The following is a 17,010-nucleotide window of genomic DNA, read 5'->3' on the forward strand; positions in this document are numbered from 1 at the left end:
CCTGTAGACTCCATTTGGAAAACTACCTGCTGTGGTTTGCGCCGCCCATGCACGCCAGCCTCTCCCCGAAACCCACTATAGTACGTCCTTGTTCTTCGCTTTTGTCTTCGCGCCCAAGCATCCTTTCACTCTCCGTCTCCCTACTTTTCATCTTTCTTCTTCGTTCGGACTATCGTTCGGAGATTGTTAAGTCTATAAGAGGGATTACGTTTTCCCTGTACTAAGTACTAGATACCGCTTCGGTTGGGAATCGTCAACAGGCCATAGGTAGACCACCAAGTCCCCTTGTCTCGAAGCGCGAATTAACCGACGTAATCCCGATTTATCGAAGAGAGGAAAAGACAAATCGGTAGTATTACATACTAAACGTTATACAGACGGAAAGTAGGGATAGATCTCCAATAGAAAAAATGTATTAACTATATATAGGATCTAAATGTTTAAATACAGGATGGAGACAAGTATTTTAAAAGTGAATAAAAATTTATTTACTCCTGATGTTATAATATTCCCCATAATGTTCATGACAAATTCGTATCGTTGTCCATAGTGTGCGTGTCATTTGCCGGATGATCTTGTATATAACAATTGGAAAAATTTCTAACAAATGCTTCTTGTAATACAATTTAAGTTCGCCGAATGTATACAATAATATTTATGTACGATTCATAGTAATAAGATACCGAAGTGTATTATGTATTCAGAGTCGTTGTATTGTAGAATAACGAATAGAGTTTAACAATAGTTTCACGAGATACAAACGCGTAGTACGGGACAAATGAAAAATTATTAATAAGCTATACTTTATTATTCATCGCTCGCGTATCTTTCGAGCTAAGAAAGAAGTTCCGGTACCTCCCCTTTGTCGACAAAAGTTGCTGACCAATCGATTGTTGCCGATAAATTTGTAAACGGATTATTAATAATCTTAATCGGGATTCAGAGAAAATACTGCGTAATTATGTTCCGATTAAAGAATTCAATTTTCAACGACGAATGTTAGATATTACGTATCGTCTGAGTAGGTATTCCGACGAACATTGATTGACGATAGCGACATATTTAAGATATGAAGAATTGCAGACAAGTTTTATGTTTCATACACAGTAGCAGGGGTATAATATTTCACGTTACAAATTATATTACAGTTCTTCGTACCAAACCATTGAATAATATGCTCGAACGCTTACAAGGAATCGATTGATTCACTGATCTCCGTAAATAGCCGCGCATCAATCTCGATCGTTATACTCGACAAGCAATATAATATATGCTCGGTAAAAAAGAAGAAACATAGATGAAACATTTCACGTACATTCTCTGGTCAATTGTTTAAAACAACAAATATTCTTGTATACACATACATATCACAATTCTTTCATGTTCAACACAGAAGTTTTAATTAAATTATTTATACAATTCTTAGACTTTAATGATCCGCAGGTTAATCGCATTTTTTGTTTACTAATTGCGATACTATTTACGAAATTATATTACTAATTATGAAATGCTTTGCGTTAAAGCTAATTTTTAGATAATCACACATCCATTAATGCAGGAGAGATTTTTGACCGATATTCTCTATATTCGTTTTACATAATTAAATCCATTCGGTTGGAACAATATCAGGCAGTATCGAAATTATTCGTAACGATTCTCCTTCTTTTTTTTTTAGATGAAAGAAACATGTTGATATATCTGAAAAGATGAGAAACTAAGCCATTCTTAGTAATAAATTTGAGCTTGTGCCATTAAGCGTTACTTTAGCGTACCTCTAATTCATTAAAAATTAGGTAGTCTGCTACGCGGAATGGTTCTTTAAAAATTTCATACTCTGTAAGAGCAATACGATGTATCGACTCTCTACTTTCTCATTTTGCTGAAAAATGTTGAATCGCTATGGGGAACAGTTCAAATATTTAAAAAAATAGTCAATTAACGAATAGTTAAAAGACTGAATGTTAAAATGTCAATAATTTTTGTCTTCCCCAACAATATGAAGCTAGATTTTGCAACAATAATAAATTACTTTTTTTATTTCATTTTTACATAACATAGCTGAAAAGCGTATGAAAAAGTGAATGTTGAGTGTCTGCGTTGAACCAAGTAGAAACTCTTAATCGTCGAGCTTTTTCATCTGCTAAGAAATGTTTGTATTTCAATAGAATTTATTTCGTCAATGAGATTCTACAATTTTGCAAAGAACGCATGCTGTTATATTCACCAAACGTGCACGAAAGCAAACACTTTCGATTGTTCAACAATGTTTTTCGTGTTTAGTGCAGTACTATCAATTTTCGCGATTCTTGTGCCAATTATTTGTGAAAAATAAAAAAAAATAGAATACTGTAGATTACAATTTAGGCCAAAGCGAAAATCTGTAAACGCGTTCAACCCTTAACGTTCCAGCGTGTAAGAAGAATCGTAAGTCATTCTAAGAATGTATACTTCCGATAGAAATTTTCAAAAACAATTCCGGTATACATATACGCGTTACACTTAAAACAATAAAAAATCATCCACGACAACAAACGACATGAAAAACACGCACCTACGAATATTAATTATGATAATTATTAAATATTGCTTCTCTCAAATCTCTACTCCATTTATCTGAGCAATAAAATTCTTTCGAACTTCTATCGTTCCTAAGTACATACTAAAACATTGCATTTTTCAATAGTAGAGAACAAAAAATACGTCGAAGATATATAGCCTAAAGAAAGATTAATACTTAATAAAATTTTCGTTATTAAATTATATATCTATTTTCATTGCTCTTCGAGAATACTTTATATAAATATATAATTTTTTTAAAAAGAAATATACTAATGAGCATAAGCATCGCTATTTGCTCGTTAAGTAAACGAATACTTTTGATTGCAATAAAACAAAAGTAAGCAATACAAGAACTAAAAGAACCGGAAATGCCTACTTTTCAAATAGCTGTTCCTTATCGATCAGCTGTTCATCTGTAAAAGTAAATATGTACTTCCCGGTTATTTACATTAGTTCTTACACCACGTCAAAATACACAAGATTATAGCGGAGGACCGAGAATGGATCGTTAAGGGTTCGAGTAAGCTGAAAACAAAAAAGAAAAAAAAAAGAGACATAGTGAATGAAGACAAAGGAAAAAATCGTGTACGAAGCAAATTGACGTTCTGATCTGCACAACTACTTACGTTGGAAGTAATTATCACGTCGTAGGAAGTCGCTATAAGGAACGAGCTATCCGGGCTATTTAAGTTTTACAACTGTACTCCCGATTATCTCGTTCGGTTTCACTTTCACTTTCATTAATCTGTAATTATATAGTAAATCGATTTAGAGAACACACCAAATTCACCCTCCACCGATCAGCAGCTGCATCGATCCAATTAAACAATTATTACGAATCAATCGTTTTTTCTTTTCCTAATTCAAACTCCGATAATTCAAGTGTGTGTATCTGTTGGTTTTGTGCGCAAATTCCATTACCTATAGTTGGACCGTACAAATCAACCATCTTTCTCTTTCGAAAGCATATTAATTACGCAAGTACACGCAACGAGAATACTGATTAACGTAATGAATGGTCTCTGAATTTGTTACAGTAATTGCGTTGATTCAGTAAATGTATACGCTTATCGATCAATGTATGCACATATATAATGCGCGTGTGTGTTGTTGAACAAGTGGGACATTTAACTCAAACTCAATTCCATCACTGAAGCGTCTAATAAAATTCGCCATTCATAATGAATAAAAATAATCTAGCCCGAATTCTAGCATCTCTACATTCGACAGCTAAAATCCGACTAATAAATGTATACATTTTCTAAACTTCACGCACACTGTGATGTATTCATCTGCTCTTATACTTGTGTGTCGTGTTACTGTTTCTGTAGTTCCTTGTAAAATTCTACAACCGGAGCAATACGCTACTGCGACTCGCATCAGTAATGAGACTCTAAGTATACCGTCGTGTCAGGAAAACGCGTCTTTTTCTTTTCGTAAAAGACAGATCTTCAATTTTCCCCGTCGACGGATTTCGTTTCTATTCAATGTACAATTCCTTAAATGGAATTACATTTGATTTAAATTACAAAAAATACACAGAATGCATAATACGTATAAAAACGTGTGTCGTTTATACGTCACATAGTTATATTTAATCTCTAGTAGTTGGTCGATTGTAAGCAGACTTCGATATGCAACACAAATTTCTAATAATTAATGAAATTGAATCACGGATGGCTCGTTATGAAACAATAAAAATGCAAGCGCTAAATCTTTTTAAATACTGAGATTCGACGTTGTCATGTTAAAAAATTAAAAGAAATCAATAGCTCTAAAACTTTTTGAATAGTCAGATTTTAAAATATGTTCGATCGTCGTGTCTGGATTAAAACTTTTCGAAGATACTTCGAAGTCTGATTGCAACGAGTGTTCGGGTCAGACAGCTTTATATTGCGTTAATTAATGACCATCGGATTACATCTAGTTAACCGCTAATATGCTGTTAATACGTCACGAGCTATAGTGATATTACACGTTCACTAAAAACAATAATATCGCTATTATCCCTATGTGTTCATCGATTTATAATATTTCTATGTGCGTTACAACTACAAACTCTCTTTCATGTTCTCTCTTTCTCTACGGTGAAAGCGTGATCATGAAACGTAAAAAGGTCCCCGTCTCTGACACTGACAATGTGTTTCGTTTCGCACAAGAATTATTAGCTGCCCTAGAACGTCTGACGGGTATACTGTGTGGAATCTATACCTCGGGTGAGTTTTGTGTCGTCGAATTGATATGATCCTGTAAACAAATTCTGAGATCTCGATCGTCCAGCTCGCTCTCAGTCTCGACACTGAAACTTCTCACGTTTTGACCACCGTGACCAGTCCAACGTTGCTCCCAATTTTCTAGCCTCATGACCTGCGACATACACGCGGTGCCTGTTAACTTGGCTGAAAAAAATAGTTCAGCGGGCCGCTGGCTACGAGGACGAGTCAATGATCACCTGATTTCAGGAATGATAACACCTGAATATTTGAAAGATAAAATTATCGCAAATATTCACAATTCTATTTGATGTTTGCGATAAATGATTATCTAATAATTAAATGAAACACTATAAAAGATGCATCAAACGAATGTAAATAAAATAATTTGCATGCGTCTTATTCTTTGTGCACTTATGAAAATAATTGCCTGATTGTGCATCGGCTGTCTCTAATGACCCTTAATATTTCCTCGTACGTATATTCGTTTAACACTCTACTTCACAGTATCAGTTTTACGTTTCATATAAAGCGTAACTGAGTGAAACATTGTGCTGAAAATTATGATGATTAACATGCGCTACTTAACACGTTCATTGAAGCAACGTGTTAAACCAAATTATTCGTAGGAACATCTATGAATATCGTTAATAAAATATTCTTATTTATGTATCTGTAACAAAACGATCAAGCATGCTTAATTACTAAAAATGCAAAACATGTCACAGAAAACAAAGTGCATCAGAGCGCATGCTAAATAAAACGATAAGTTATCGCAACGGGGAGTTAAAGTTAGTGTAGGTGTTGAAAGTAATTAAGATGAGAACGTTAGAATACTAAAGCTAAATGTTAAGAACACTTATTACACTAAAAATATAACTGTTTCTTCAGTGTGGTAGCAGGTCGAGGATGAGGGCGAATCGCCTTTTAATTTAATGTACACATGTATTAAAAACCGAAAGAAAGTTAAAAATGAAAATATTGATATAATTTTTAAAAAAAGGTATTTAATGTTTTTTGTGTGTTCATTTTGGAAGTTCAAAGGGATAAAAGGGGGAACATCTGTAGAAATAGCTTCAAATGAATCCATCGCGATTTTTTCCTGAAACACGTCGACTCTACAAGCACATATAATTAATTTGGTGAAATATGTACAGAAGAGCTATACAAAGAGGAGCCGCAATTGTCCGATATATATATATATATATATATATATATATATACACGTTGACGTCATGCTACGTACATGAGAGAGAGAAATGGAGAAAAAAATAATGCTTACAGATGGGTAAAGACTTACTCGAGCCAGCGCCAAGGCTCAGTCTCCGGGCTGGTGATTGGCGTAGGGAACTAAGGAGACAGAGATAACACAGCAATAGAGGGTTAGTTTTACAAGACGATTAGATCCTTTATGTTAGTGTTTGGTACCTTTACACAATAAGAATTCCGCAGATAATCGAGATCAAGTTCAAATACCACCGCATCATCACTTCCGCTTGCACGGTGCATTCGAACATTATCTTCTCAAACATATTATCTATTCGAACATTCTCAGGAATATTTTCTCTAACAACGCGTTACAAAGCATCGTTGCCGAGTATATTAAAGCAAATGAACGATATCTTTGAAGGTGTATTCATTTATCAAAATAAAATTAAATTACCAATTATTATTACTCCGTGCTGTGCTAGCTCTCAACATCTAATATCCTTGAAGCACAATTAGTAATAGAGTAAATAGCAAGCTTGATCCATAGTAAAATGATTTTAATATGTGTCCAAGTATAATATGTATGAAATACTTTGAACGTTATAATGAGAAAGCATTGGAAGTTTCTTGTATAAAATACGAATAGAGCAGATCTTCAGAACTGTTGATTTAATGCAATACATTATGACATACATATTTCCTCAGAGGCAGTTCCTTACATAGAATAAAGCCCTCAAAGATATAAATTTTATTTCGATAAGACGATGATTGTTAAAAAATGCGATGAGACAGATACGATTAAAATTGAAAAGCGATTCGACATATACCGTTTATATTTTGCATTGCAGCAGAGACATAACAAGCTCAAAATACACCCTATCATGTAACATAAATTATTTTATATATACGATTTACGTAATTCGTATAAATTATGTAAATGCAAAGAATTATGAATGAATTAAAGCAATTGGAAGCGAGCTTCTGATGATGAAACACAATGAATTCTTGATGTGTAGAGGTACCTCCAGAGGGGTATGTTATCTGTTTATGAGAAAGATGGAATAGCTGTGTTTTATCGGTATTTAACAGTTAATAACCGTGAAATATTTGCCCTGTACTGGTAGCGTTCACTTAATTAATTTTGCGCATATCATAAAACAGTATTAGTCAATTAAAAGATTAGTGATATAAAAGCCTGACCTTCGGCAAGGAACTTTTAATAAAACTTTAATAAACCAATCGGTGAGAGTAGCCTGAAATGAAGATTGTTATCGAATTTATCATATAGAGCACGAATTTATAGACAAAACGGAAAAAATATATTTGCGTGACGATCAGCATTATATTGCAGTAAGAGGTGCAAGTTGTGCAGAATTTTGCGAATCACATCGATACGAAAGCATAATCTTCGCTTATCTTACACGTTATCGAATTCTATGTACAAAATAAATAACAATGTATCTTTTTCACAAACCTATTTTCCTAACAAGGACTTTGTAATAGTGGCACATCAAATATTCAGCTCGTGATACGTGAATCAACGGTGCGGCATAGATAAGGAATAACAATATTTAGTGTTAAATCCCCATTAAGTGATAAGTATTAGTATATGAAAAGAATACAATAGAGACATGAATGCTTCGCAAAAAGTGTGTATTATCACATGTGTGTAAAAATGAGTAGAAATAAATTGATATCACACAATGAACTGTACAGATTAATTTCTGGAAAGATGTCCCAATTCTGTGTAACAAATCAATTTATTATTTTATAAACTGTAAACATTAAAGAACTGAACATACTTGAAATGTATCGATGATAACGACGAGATTTGTGTAGTAAATGTGATCGAATGACTAGACACATAGGGAAACGACAAATTAAGATACCACAACGGGCTATTAACTGGAGTTACATTCTATTCCCAAATTTACGATAAATCTCGATAATTACGTAATCTCTACAAGCTCGAAGTTTACTAACTTGCAGCCTAGTAGCATGATCGAATAAAAATTGTATTATAAGCTACTGGACGATGATCATAATTCTACGTTTTTATTGTCTACCGTGATTACTTCTACCTTGATACTTTGGTCTCATATCTCGAGGTCAAAACAAATAAATGAGTTTCAACGTCAACTGAGGAGATTTTACGTGAATTATCGACGATCATAAACATGTATTAATCATAATACTTATTACCTGTGCATAATTGAAAGCATTCGTAGTTATTATTTCCAGTACTAGAAAATGCTTATTTTTTAATTCGATACCGTTAATTAGTACATGCAAAAATTAAATCTGTTTACTGTTTAACAATTGGTTCACTATACACCTCTTGCTGCAATTTTTACTTGTTTCAAATTAATGCTTTCACTAATGCAACACGAATACAGAAAAGAAGATATCCACATACCTCAGCTTTTAATTCTGCAACTTTGTCCTGTAGTTCTCTCACTCTCTCACTGTCGTCTAAATTATTCCTAAGTTCACCTTCCGCGTGCATCTCTTCGTTCTGTAAAAAACAAAATGAACCAATAACGTTATAATATTTATGCGAATATATTTAGATTGTGGATGTATTACGTGTAAAACAAAATTAAAGAATAAATGATTAGTACTTTTAATTCAAGAAGAGATATCTTTTGGGTGAGTTCTGCCACTTGCTGCGCGTGCTCCGCGTCGCGTATTCTAGCCATCATAGCCTCGTCCTCCATTTTCGACTCCAAATCGGAATACTTGTGTTGTTGCTCACGCAGTTTGGCAGTGAGTTCCTTCTCCCTAGCTAAGGCAGCCTCCAATTCCTCTTTCACCACCTTCCCTCCCTCGTCTTGTCGTCGGAGTTGATTCGTCGCGACCTGCACTTGAGTCTCAAGCTCCATCACTTTCAGTCTAAGCTCCTTCACTTCCGTCAAAGCTTCCATCTCCCGGATTCGGGTCGTCATCAAGTCCTCCTCGTACTTTTGAACCTCGTGGCCCCTGTTCTCCCAAAATAGGAGTTTCTTCGGCGTGGAATCGCTCGCCGGTTGATTTTGAGCGGAACGATGCTCCTGCAGATGTCTTTGCCAAGCGCTACTCAATTCCATCATTCTCTGCCGTAGATCCTGACAAATTTTTTACGTTACCACAAATTGAAACTTAGTTTTAAAAATATACAGAAGTGAAAAGTATGAATTACCTTCAATGAAAGATTAGCCTCCGCCTCTCTCAATTTTACGGCTATCAATTCTTCTTGCAAATGAGCCACGGAATTATCCGGCGTCGATTCACGCAACGTCTTTTTATCTTGCTCGAGCTCTTGTATTCTCGCCCTTAATTCTCTTATCGTTGCATCGTTCTCCGCTTCGTGCAGCCGGACCCTCACTAATTCCTCTTGCAAACACTGTATCATTTCCTCCTTCTGCGACAACGCTTCCTGTTTCGATAAAATTTCGTCCAACGAAGATTGTTTCGATGTCACGTTCTCTTCTAGCAACAGCGATAAGGATCTCAGTTCTTCGTGAGCTTGCTCCAGTTGGTGACTGGTCTCGAGATGCGTATGTCGGAGAGCTGCTAATTCCCTTTGTACAACAAAAGCGGTTTCCTCCTCTTCCGCGCGGGAAACCTGACCTCTGACTAATCTGTCCGCCAATTCAGCAGACTCAGCCTCCAGGAGCTCCGTTCTTTGTCTCAGCAACCTATTCTCGGCCCTAAGCCTCCGAAGCTCGACCATCTCTTCTTGCTCTTTCATTTTCAGCACGGTGTAATCTTTCTCTAGTTTCTTCATTCTTTTCGGGTTTATTTTCATACCATAAGCAAGATTCATAAGGCCATCGGGATCTCTCTCGGCTTTCCCAGGTAGCTGTTTCTGAAAGAACTATAAGAAAGCAAAAGAACTTATGAGCATTAAAACGAAACGAGTATGTAATCAATCTAAAGGTACGCGTGAGGACAATATTGTTCCGTAATTTCAATTAATTATAGTCTAAATCTATTTTTCTCGAAAGATTATTCATCTCTCAACGTTCGACACATTTTTCTACGAAATATAATAGATGAATAATAACTCATTCTAAAGAATAAGAAGACATAGGATTTCAATGAAAAATTACCTTCAACATGCCCTCCATATCCAAGCTCAATAAATCTTCCTTGCCTAAATGCAACATGGCCAGCGCGACTTTGAAAATAATTTCCATGCCCTCGGACAGAAATACGTCAAAAATGCGACAGGCCAGCGGCAGGCTGAGCGCTGTTGTAAAAAGCGTAAGAAACCAAGAGGACGCGTACATCGAGGTGTGAAAACCTTGAGCCGTGAAATGAGCGTGTAACTCGGGATGCGTGTCAGCAACTAAATGTTCTAGCTGATACATGCACACCCCTAATTCAGCCATACTTGGCTTGAACATGTCTCGCAAACGATACTCTTGCATAAGCGCTACCAGTACAGCGAAAGCTTCCTCCTCTGGCATTTGCTGTAACAACAAATTGATATACCTATATTTAATTCTCGATCGTGTCTTGATCGTAACTGATATCCCACATATCTTTTTTCTCTACTTCATTTCTTGTCTTTTTTAATTTTCTCTATAAAAGAATAATTCATCCTCTATTCTCTCACTCAAACATTAAAGTGTACCTGCATAAGGAGTAATCCTACAATAAATCCCGAACCTTGACAGTATCCCACTTCACGATCGTGAAGGCTATAAGCTTTCATAACATTAAACAGGCTCTCCTGACCAAGGCCGTCCTTCTCCTTAAAGAAATCGTGCTCAGGATACGTCCTGGCTATGTCCCTCCTGATTATCCTTTCGCAAGCGGACGTGGCCTTGATATACTCAGCGAATTGCTTTTTCACAGGAGAGTCGTGAGCACCGCTTAATAGTTGCCAAACAATACCTCTGCAATAATGAACAGCAATCAGTTTCTTTCTTCTATCGAAGCGCACTTCTCTTTATCATTTCAAATTAGAATTATTCCGAGCTAGACTCGACAAACGCGTTGAATCTCTCTAAATAATTGATTACCTAAAATGATGAGGTATTCCTTGACGTACTAACTCTTTGACGAACTCTTTCCTCTTCTTCCAATGATAATCCCAATCAGCGACGATGTGACCCCAAAGGGTCCACGTATTTTCCTCGCCATCCGCCGAGGTGTGGCGTCGGGGTGCAGCATCGCCGTTGCCTGCACTGCTCCCCGACGCCACCGACACTTGAGATGTGTCCGAACCTTTCCTACTGTGATTGCTTTGGAGCGAGTTCAACGATTTTGCATCCGATTCGATAAGCCTGTCATTAATTACACCAAAACTCTTAACACACGAACTTCTACCTTAACGCTTTTAAACGTTGAGTGGTAACATATGATGCTCAGGCTGATAGAAACAAGACCTCCTTATGAATATGTGGTAATTTGAAACCGTTGCCTAATATCGTTAAATATTACTATGAAATAAAATACCCTTCTTTTACTAACAAATGCCAGTTCTCTCTATTGTTATTTTCAATTAACGAAACTATTTTCATATGTTACAACCCAAAATAATCCTAATTAATGCAAGAGTACGTATTGTGTTCGTCGACTGTGGGCTCGTTATCGCTCAACTTGAAAGGGGCAAAAAACACGTAACAAGCAGGATAGGCAAATCAATATAAAAAATGATAATAGTTAACAAATCTGGTATTAGATACACAAATTAAATATGAGGGTTCAGTACTATGAAACTTTCACTAGGATTCTCATTCACAGATAACTAATCTCGTGTTTATATTATATATGTACATGTAGTGATTCATGTATTAGACTTAGGTATACGTATAGGTATAACTGGACGCAATGCGGCAATATACATAATATCTAAAGCTTGCGCATGCAGTGACTAACGGTATGATGTTAGTCAACGCGAGGATAATTCACCTATTGGCTTCCTCCAGCTTAGCTAATAGAGCCAGCTCGTCGGTGGGTATTTCCTGCGACGAGTTTATCCTCTCTTCCTCGGATGGGATCGGCGGCGTGGTCGGAAGTATCTTGCTGGCCTGGTTGCTGTTTCGACCGGTCTGGGGTACAGTGGTGCATAAACACAACACGCTCATCACCTGCGGTCCATAACGCGATAATCCTAATTGTCCGGCTGCCTGTTTCTCTTGGCCTCTGTAAAAGCGATGATCATTTTAGATGACAGGTGACTCGCCCCAGGTGACGTAATAGAAATGATATCAGCGTTTCACAGCCTCCAACATTTCCGGATACATTAAATCAATATGCACATAATGTTGCCTTGTATTTTATTCTCCCAAAGTCTTATAAATAATAATCAGTTTTATCCATTAAATATAGAGGTTTGAAATACCTCGGACGTATAAATGTCGAAATGTGAACGTGTAAATTTATAAATATCCTAACATATTGAATACGAGATATGATTAAGAGAACCAGAACTTTGTCAATTAATTGATTCGGATTGTCATATTTAATTAACGATTTATGCAATTGCATTCGCTGTTAAATAAGGTGTCATTTATGCGAAATAAATGGATTGAAGTGCGATTCTCGACTGGGCTCCATCGAAACCTAATTAAATCTCGCGTGCTCTTCAACCCCCTACGCCTTACACGAGTCATCGCGGAAGATACCAATGAACGTTCATTAACGAGATCTTTCTCTCTCTCTAACTATCTTCCTTTTCTCGTCCGCCTCTCTTTGAATACTGTTCGACGTTCGTTAAACCTCAATTAACGTGTTCGTTCTACCTTTTCGACGATTTATTCCGAGTCCATCGCGCCGCCGCTGGTGCCAGCAAACCACGAAGAACCATTGAGAAATTTTCTCTTCGGTCTCGCTCGCGAAACTTTCGACCGGACCGTTTCAACCCCGTCGTTCCGATTACTTTCGATCTTTCCACGAAACGCTGGTCGCAGCGTACGACTTTCCAACGATTTGTCGCGTTGCACGCGTCTGGCTCATAGACATCCTTTTCTGGGAATAGTCTTTGCAGGCAAAACGCGATATGAACAGTTTCCCAATTTTACTCTATAACGATTTCATAAAGTTCCTTTAGCAATTCTTGCAATCTTAACGTACGGCAAAAGGAAAAACTTTCTTCGAAACTTTATAGTGGATGATGGAAGGAATTCACTTCCTCGAGACCCACAGAGCAATCGTATAAAACGAGCCATGTAGTTAATACTTTAAAGGCTTTCCTTGATTTGGAGTTTCATCCTCGTTCAGGAAAATATTATTAATTCACAATGGAAACCGGATCAATATCCCACTTCTATCAAATATTTTACTCTGCTATTCAATTTTGAAAGTTAAATTTTAATTAAATTCGACTTTCATTCTCCTATTCTATTTTATATCCGATTCATGTTTTGAATATTGTTTTTCACTTTTTATGATTTCGTATTTCCATTTTCCAATTTTCCGACGCGGTTTAAAACGAGCAATCGCGCTTGCAGACAACAAAATATCGAGAAGAAAGCTGAGCAATTAGCGTGTGCTAGAATGAATTAGCGAACAAATGCAACGCGCGAAACACTCATGGTAATAACTTACACGCCAGCCGCGAGATGTGGGATAATTTATTTTTCTCGGTACTCTCAATTACTCTGGAATTTTAAGCGCGCACATCTGGGCAATCGAACGAATAGATAATTTTCAAATGCTTTCTAAAAGTCGACGATGTACATTTGAATATTATATGATTTTTTATATACAAAAGTTTTACAAGGAATGTATTTTTCTATACAATATATTTACGTTCATTTTTGCATTTTAAATAGTGGGTCATTTATTAGAAGGCCACAGCTGTTATTATTATATTTGTATAACAATAAAACGGAAGTTCCCTCGTCTTAAAACGGAACTCGTTACAAAACATCGTCGTCATTCTATTCTTCTTCTGAATTTTACTTCATTATTACGTTCTTACATTCTACTATCTACTTACATGCTAAAATCTAAAATACTGTGTGTGTTTCACCCATTAATCTGATTTCCTGTTAAAATCTAAAACCGCCCACTAAATTCAAATGAGGAGACTGATTCATACTTTTTTATTCTACGTTTGCGCAACCGATGATGCGTGCAAGTATTTTGCTTTTAAAGTATTGTGTTAATTCCAAGTTTTGAAATGCGTGATCACCGACCCGTGGTTCCCGCCCACGTTCCATTCCGTATTCACTGGCAAAAGCGTAACAAATTGTAGGTGCGACTAAGCTTTTGATCGCTAGTATGTCACACGTTCTACATTCGTGTTGGTACGTTTATACTGAGCCGCGACACGGCAAGCATCCATTCGCAGATAACACTGCTCATGATTATTCAAACGATAGCGACCACAACCGCCCACCAATTCCCACTTTGTTTAGACAAGCGAATGAATTAATCAAATAAAGAGCATCCAATTAAGAAAGTGCCCGATTTTTCCCAATTGATGCACAATTCTAAAAATCTACCCAAGTAACTCAGGTCTTGCTCGATTCAATCCCAGAGGAACTGAACTGAATCTCTTCCAGTACCACAAACCAGACTCCTACTTTGATTAAAAAATCCAATCTACGAACCCTATGGCGTTTGATCCAACTCCAAATAAAAATGTAAACATACAATTATCGAAGACCCGGTTACGTAAGATTCGAAACGATCTGCTAATCGATCGTTTACCACGACAAACGAGTGTGCATCTGACCAGAAAAGACGAGAACCGGGATCAAGAGCCGGCGGCGGCAGGTGACGAAGATTGTCTAACCGGGAGTAATATCACGGTATCACACAGAGATAACGATCAGTTTCTAAAGGCAGCCGGGGACACGATCGCCCGACGACGACCGCCGGTTAATTGGTCAATCGATGTTGATTTTATCTCGTTCCCTTTTCCGATCAAACTGGCACAGTAGGATCGCCAAACGCGTACTGGAAACGTATACGAAATGGTTTGAGGGTCGATGGAGCCCGCGCAGGCCAGGATGCTCCACATGCGCACCCGACCTCTTCTTTCGTAACGAGAGAGTAAATAAAAAGACTACAATAATTCCGGCGACGCAACGACGGCAAATTTCCCGTAGAAATTGTATCAAACGACGCCCCCGCGCGATGAATGTTTTTAGAAAAGTCGATTGACGCAGGTAGCTAGCAATAATTGAGTCACAACCGTACAAGGACGATTTTTGTTTCTAAGGAATCAAAAATTATGTTGAGGCAAAATTTGAGAGATGGAAAAACAATTCTGGCGAGATACGAGTCATTCTGACATCGCATCATTTCCTTGACATGAATTCTTAATTATGAATACGCATTATATTATTAGAAGTATGAAAATTATTCATACTTCTATAATTGTATTAAATATTTCATAAATTCACCACCAAGAATGGAAGATACGGAAGTTCTCTTCAACTTTCTCATCGCATAGCCGGAGTTCCACTTAATTATAGAAATGTACATCTATATAATACTCTGCTACTCTATAATCTGACAAAATTGATCGGTTTCAGAATTTCCACTATGACTTAGTAGTTCACGTATTATATTTGTGAAACATACGTATGTTCATAATGCATGTGTAAGAAATGTTTATTACATTGGAAAACGTAGTTATAACAATCCCTGAACATGTTTTAATTATGTCTGGCAACTAGTTCACAGTTGTTTCGAAACAATTGCCATCTCGTCCGGCACTAATTTCAATTTTACGCGATGCATATAAAGCTTCCCGTATTGTTACGAAACAATTGTTTCAAACTACTTGAAAACTTTCGTTTTATTATTCTTATTTTTACGTAAAGTATTTACCACGTAAAAAGAGATATCGATAGGTAGATATGTTGGTATATTACTTAACAAATAGCTAGGTACAACGATGAATGACGGATCGCTTTACCGTTACGATTACACAACACATGCAGCTGTATACGTGGAAAGCAATCGTCCAAATGCAGGTGCAAACAAAGCGATCGGGGAAGTGAAAAGGGAAAAGAAAGAGCCGACTAGTGCGAATAATGGAATGCGATGATTCGAAAAAACCTCTCCCGTACGATTTCAGCAACTAAATTCTAGAGAGAATGCAACGATGCAGCAATATATTTCACTGAAAAACAAGTTGACACAGTTTTTTTTTATCTGCAAAAGCTTCCTTTTTGATCTAGTGAAAACTTCGACATAAATTAAAGTCTTTGAAACCGCTCTACTGGATTGGGAAAGGTACTGAAGAGTTGAAATCTTTTCATCCTTTACTGATATATTTTTAATTCTCCTATTTCTGGTTTGCATGAGTGTAAATGCATTACATGTTTATTTGTCAAATGAGAAATTTATAAAAATTGCACCTCAGAAATCTTTAAAAACACTGTTTTACTTCTGATATGAAATAAGAAAGATTACTCTGCATTGACTTGTAACTCTCATTCTAGTCCTTCCATTGATCTATTTGTTTAAATAACCATTCATTATTTGCAAGTACCTCAAGTATATAACATTGCATTGGTAATGTAATCTTCATAAGTAACCTTTTTTAATAAAATCGTCAGTATCAAAAACAGGCTACTATTTCGTACAAATTAGAATTCATAACATAAGAGATAAATATTTTCAACGTGACATCATTAAGTAACCGTTCCTCACGCGAACACGGTTCGTTCGCACCGCATCGTTTTTCAGCGAGTGAGACGTGAATCGGCTAGGAAAGTGTGGAAAACGGTAACGAGAACGCGAGAAACGAAGAATCGGTAACAGGTGCCTAACAATGCGACTACGAAAAAGGAAAACTGTCAGTGTGGCACTTGTCCATATTACACAAACTGTCAGGCGAAACGAGTTGCAGGCGACCATCTGTTTCCGATATGGGATAAAACTATCGTAATGCACGTACCTTCGTTGCGATTAATACTCCATGCAGCTCACGCGAAATGAATCACTTAATGTGTCAGAAAAGTCTGTTTCGCGCGAGCGAAAACGAATAGAACGCTACCAGAAGAGTAACGAAACACATACGCGACTGTCACCACTTAAAATTGTCATCACGATAGATTCGTTCATGAACAGTCTT

The 17,010-nt window shown here is 36.7% G+C and overlaps 1 protein-coding gene across 6 annotated transcripts; it reads right to left on the minus strand.

Moving 5' to 3' along the window:
* Positions 1–464: 464 nt before the first annotated feature.
* On the minus strand, positions 465–16,966 carry Evi5 (ecotropic viral integration site 5). Of its 6 annotated transcripts, none has more exons than XR_003389227.1 (11): positions 12,716–12,780; positions 11,883–12,116; positions 10,991–11,254; positions 10,600–10,864; positions 10,073–10,435; positions 9,160–9,837; positions 8,603–9,085; positions 8,398–8,496; positions 4,771–4,926; positions 3,186–3,304; positions 465–3,084 (listed from the first exon to the last, which is right to left on the minus strand). XR_003389227.1 is itself a non-coding variant. In XM_026813803.1 (11 exons), exons 2-11 carry the CDS (start codon positions 12,778–12,780, stop codon positions 3,245–3,247), a joined length of 2,667 nt encoding a protein of 888 aa, XP_026669604.1. In that variant the 5' UTR covers positions 12,781–12,995; positions 14,531–14,888; the 3' UTR covers positions 465–3,244. The 6 variants fall into 6 exon arrangements, 5 of the variants coding, with proteins under 5 accessions (XP_026669604.1, XP_026669606.1, XP_026669605.1 ...); XM_026813803.1 differs by adding an exon at positions 14,531–14,888 and having other exon boundaries at positions 465–3,304; positions 12,716–12,995; XM_026813805.1 differs by lacking the exon at positions 12,716–12,780 and adding an exon at positions 16,834–16,966 and having other exon boundaries at positions 465–3,304.
* Positions 16,967–17,010: the final 44 nt, after the last annotated feature.

The sequence above is a fragment of the Ceratina calcarata genome, unplaced genomic scaffold (genome assembly GCF_001652005.2).
Source record: "Ceratina calcarata isolate Rehan_Ccalc_2016 unplaced genomic scaffold, ASM165200v1 scaffold350.2, whole genome shotgun sequence".
Taxonomy (NCBI): Eukaryota; Metazoa; Arthropoda; class Insecta; order Hymenoptera; family Apidae; genus Ceratina; species Ceratina calcarata.

Excerpts from the sequence above, each read along its gene's own strand:
- Evi5 (XM_026813803.1), bottom strand. The coding sequence starts at position 12,780 with ATGGTTCTTCGTGGTTTGCTGGCACCAGCGGCGGCGCGATGGACTCGG. Across the intron at positions 11,255-11,882 it reads AAGCTGGAGGAAGCCAATAG|GCTTATCGAATCGGATGCAA; the intron begins GTGAATTATCCT and ends AATTAATGACAG. Across the intron at positions 10,436-10,599 it reads TAGGATTACTCCTTATGCAG|CAAATGCCAGAGGAGGAAGC; the intron begins GTACACTTTAAT and ends TTGTTGTTACAG.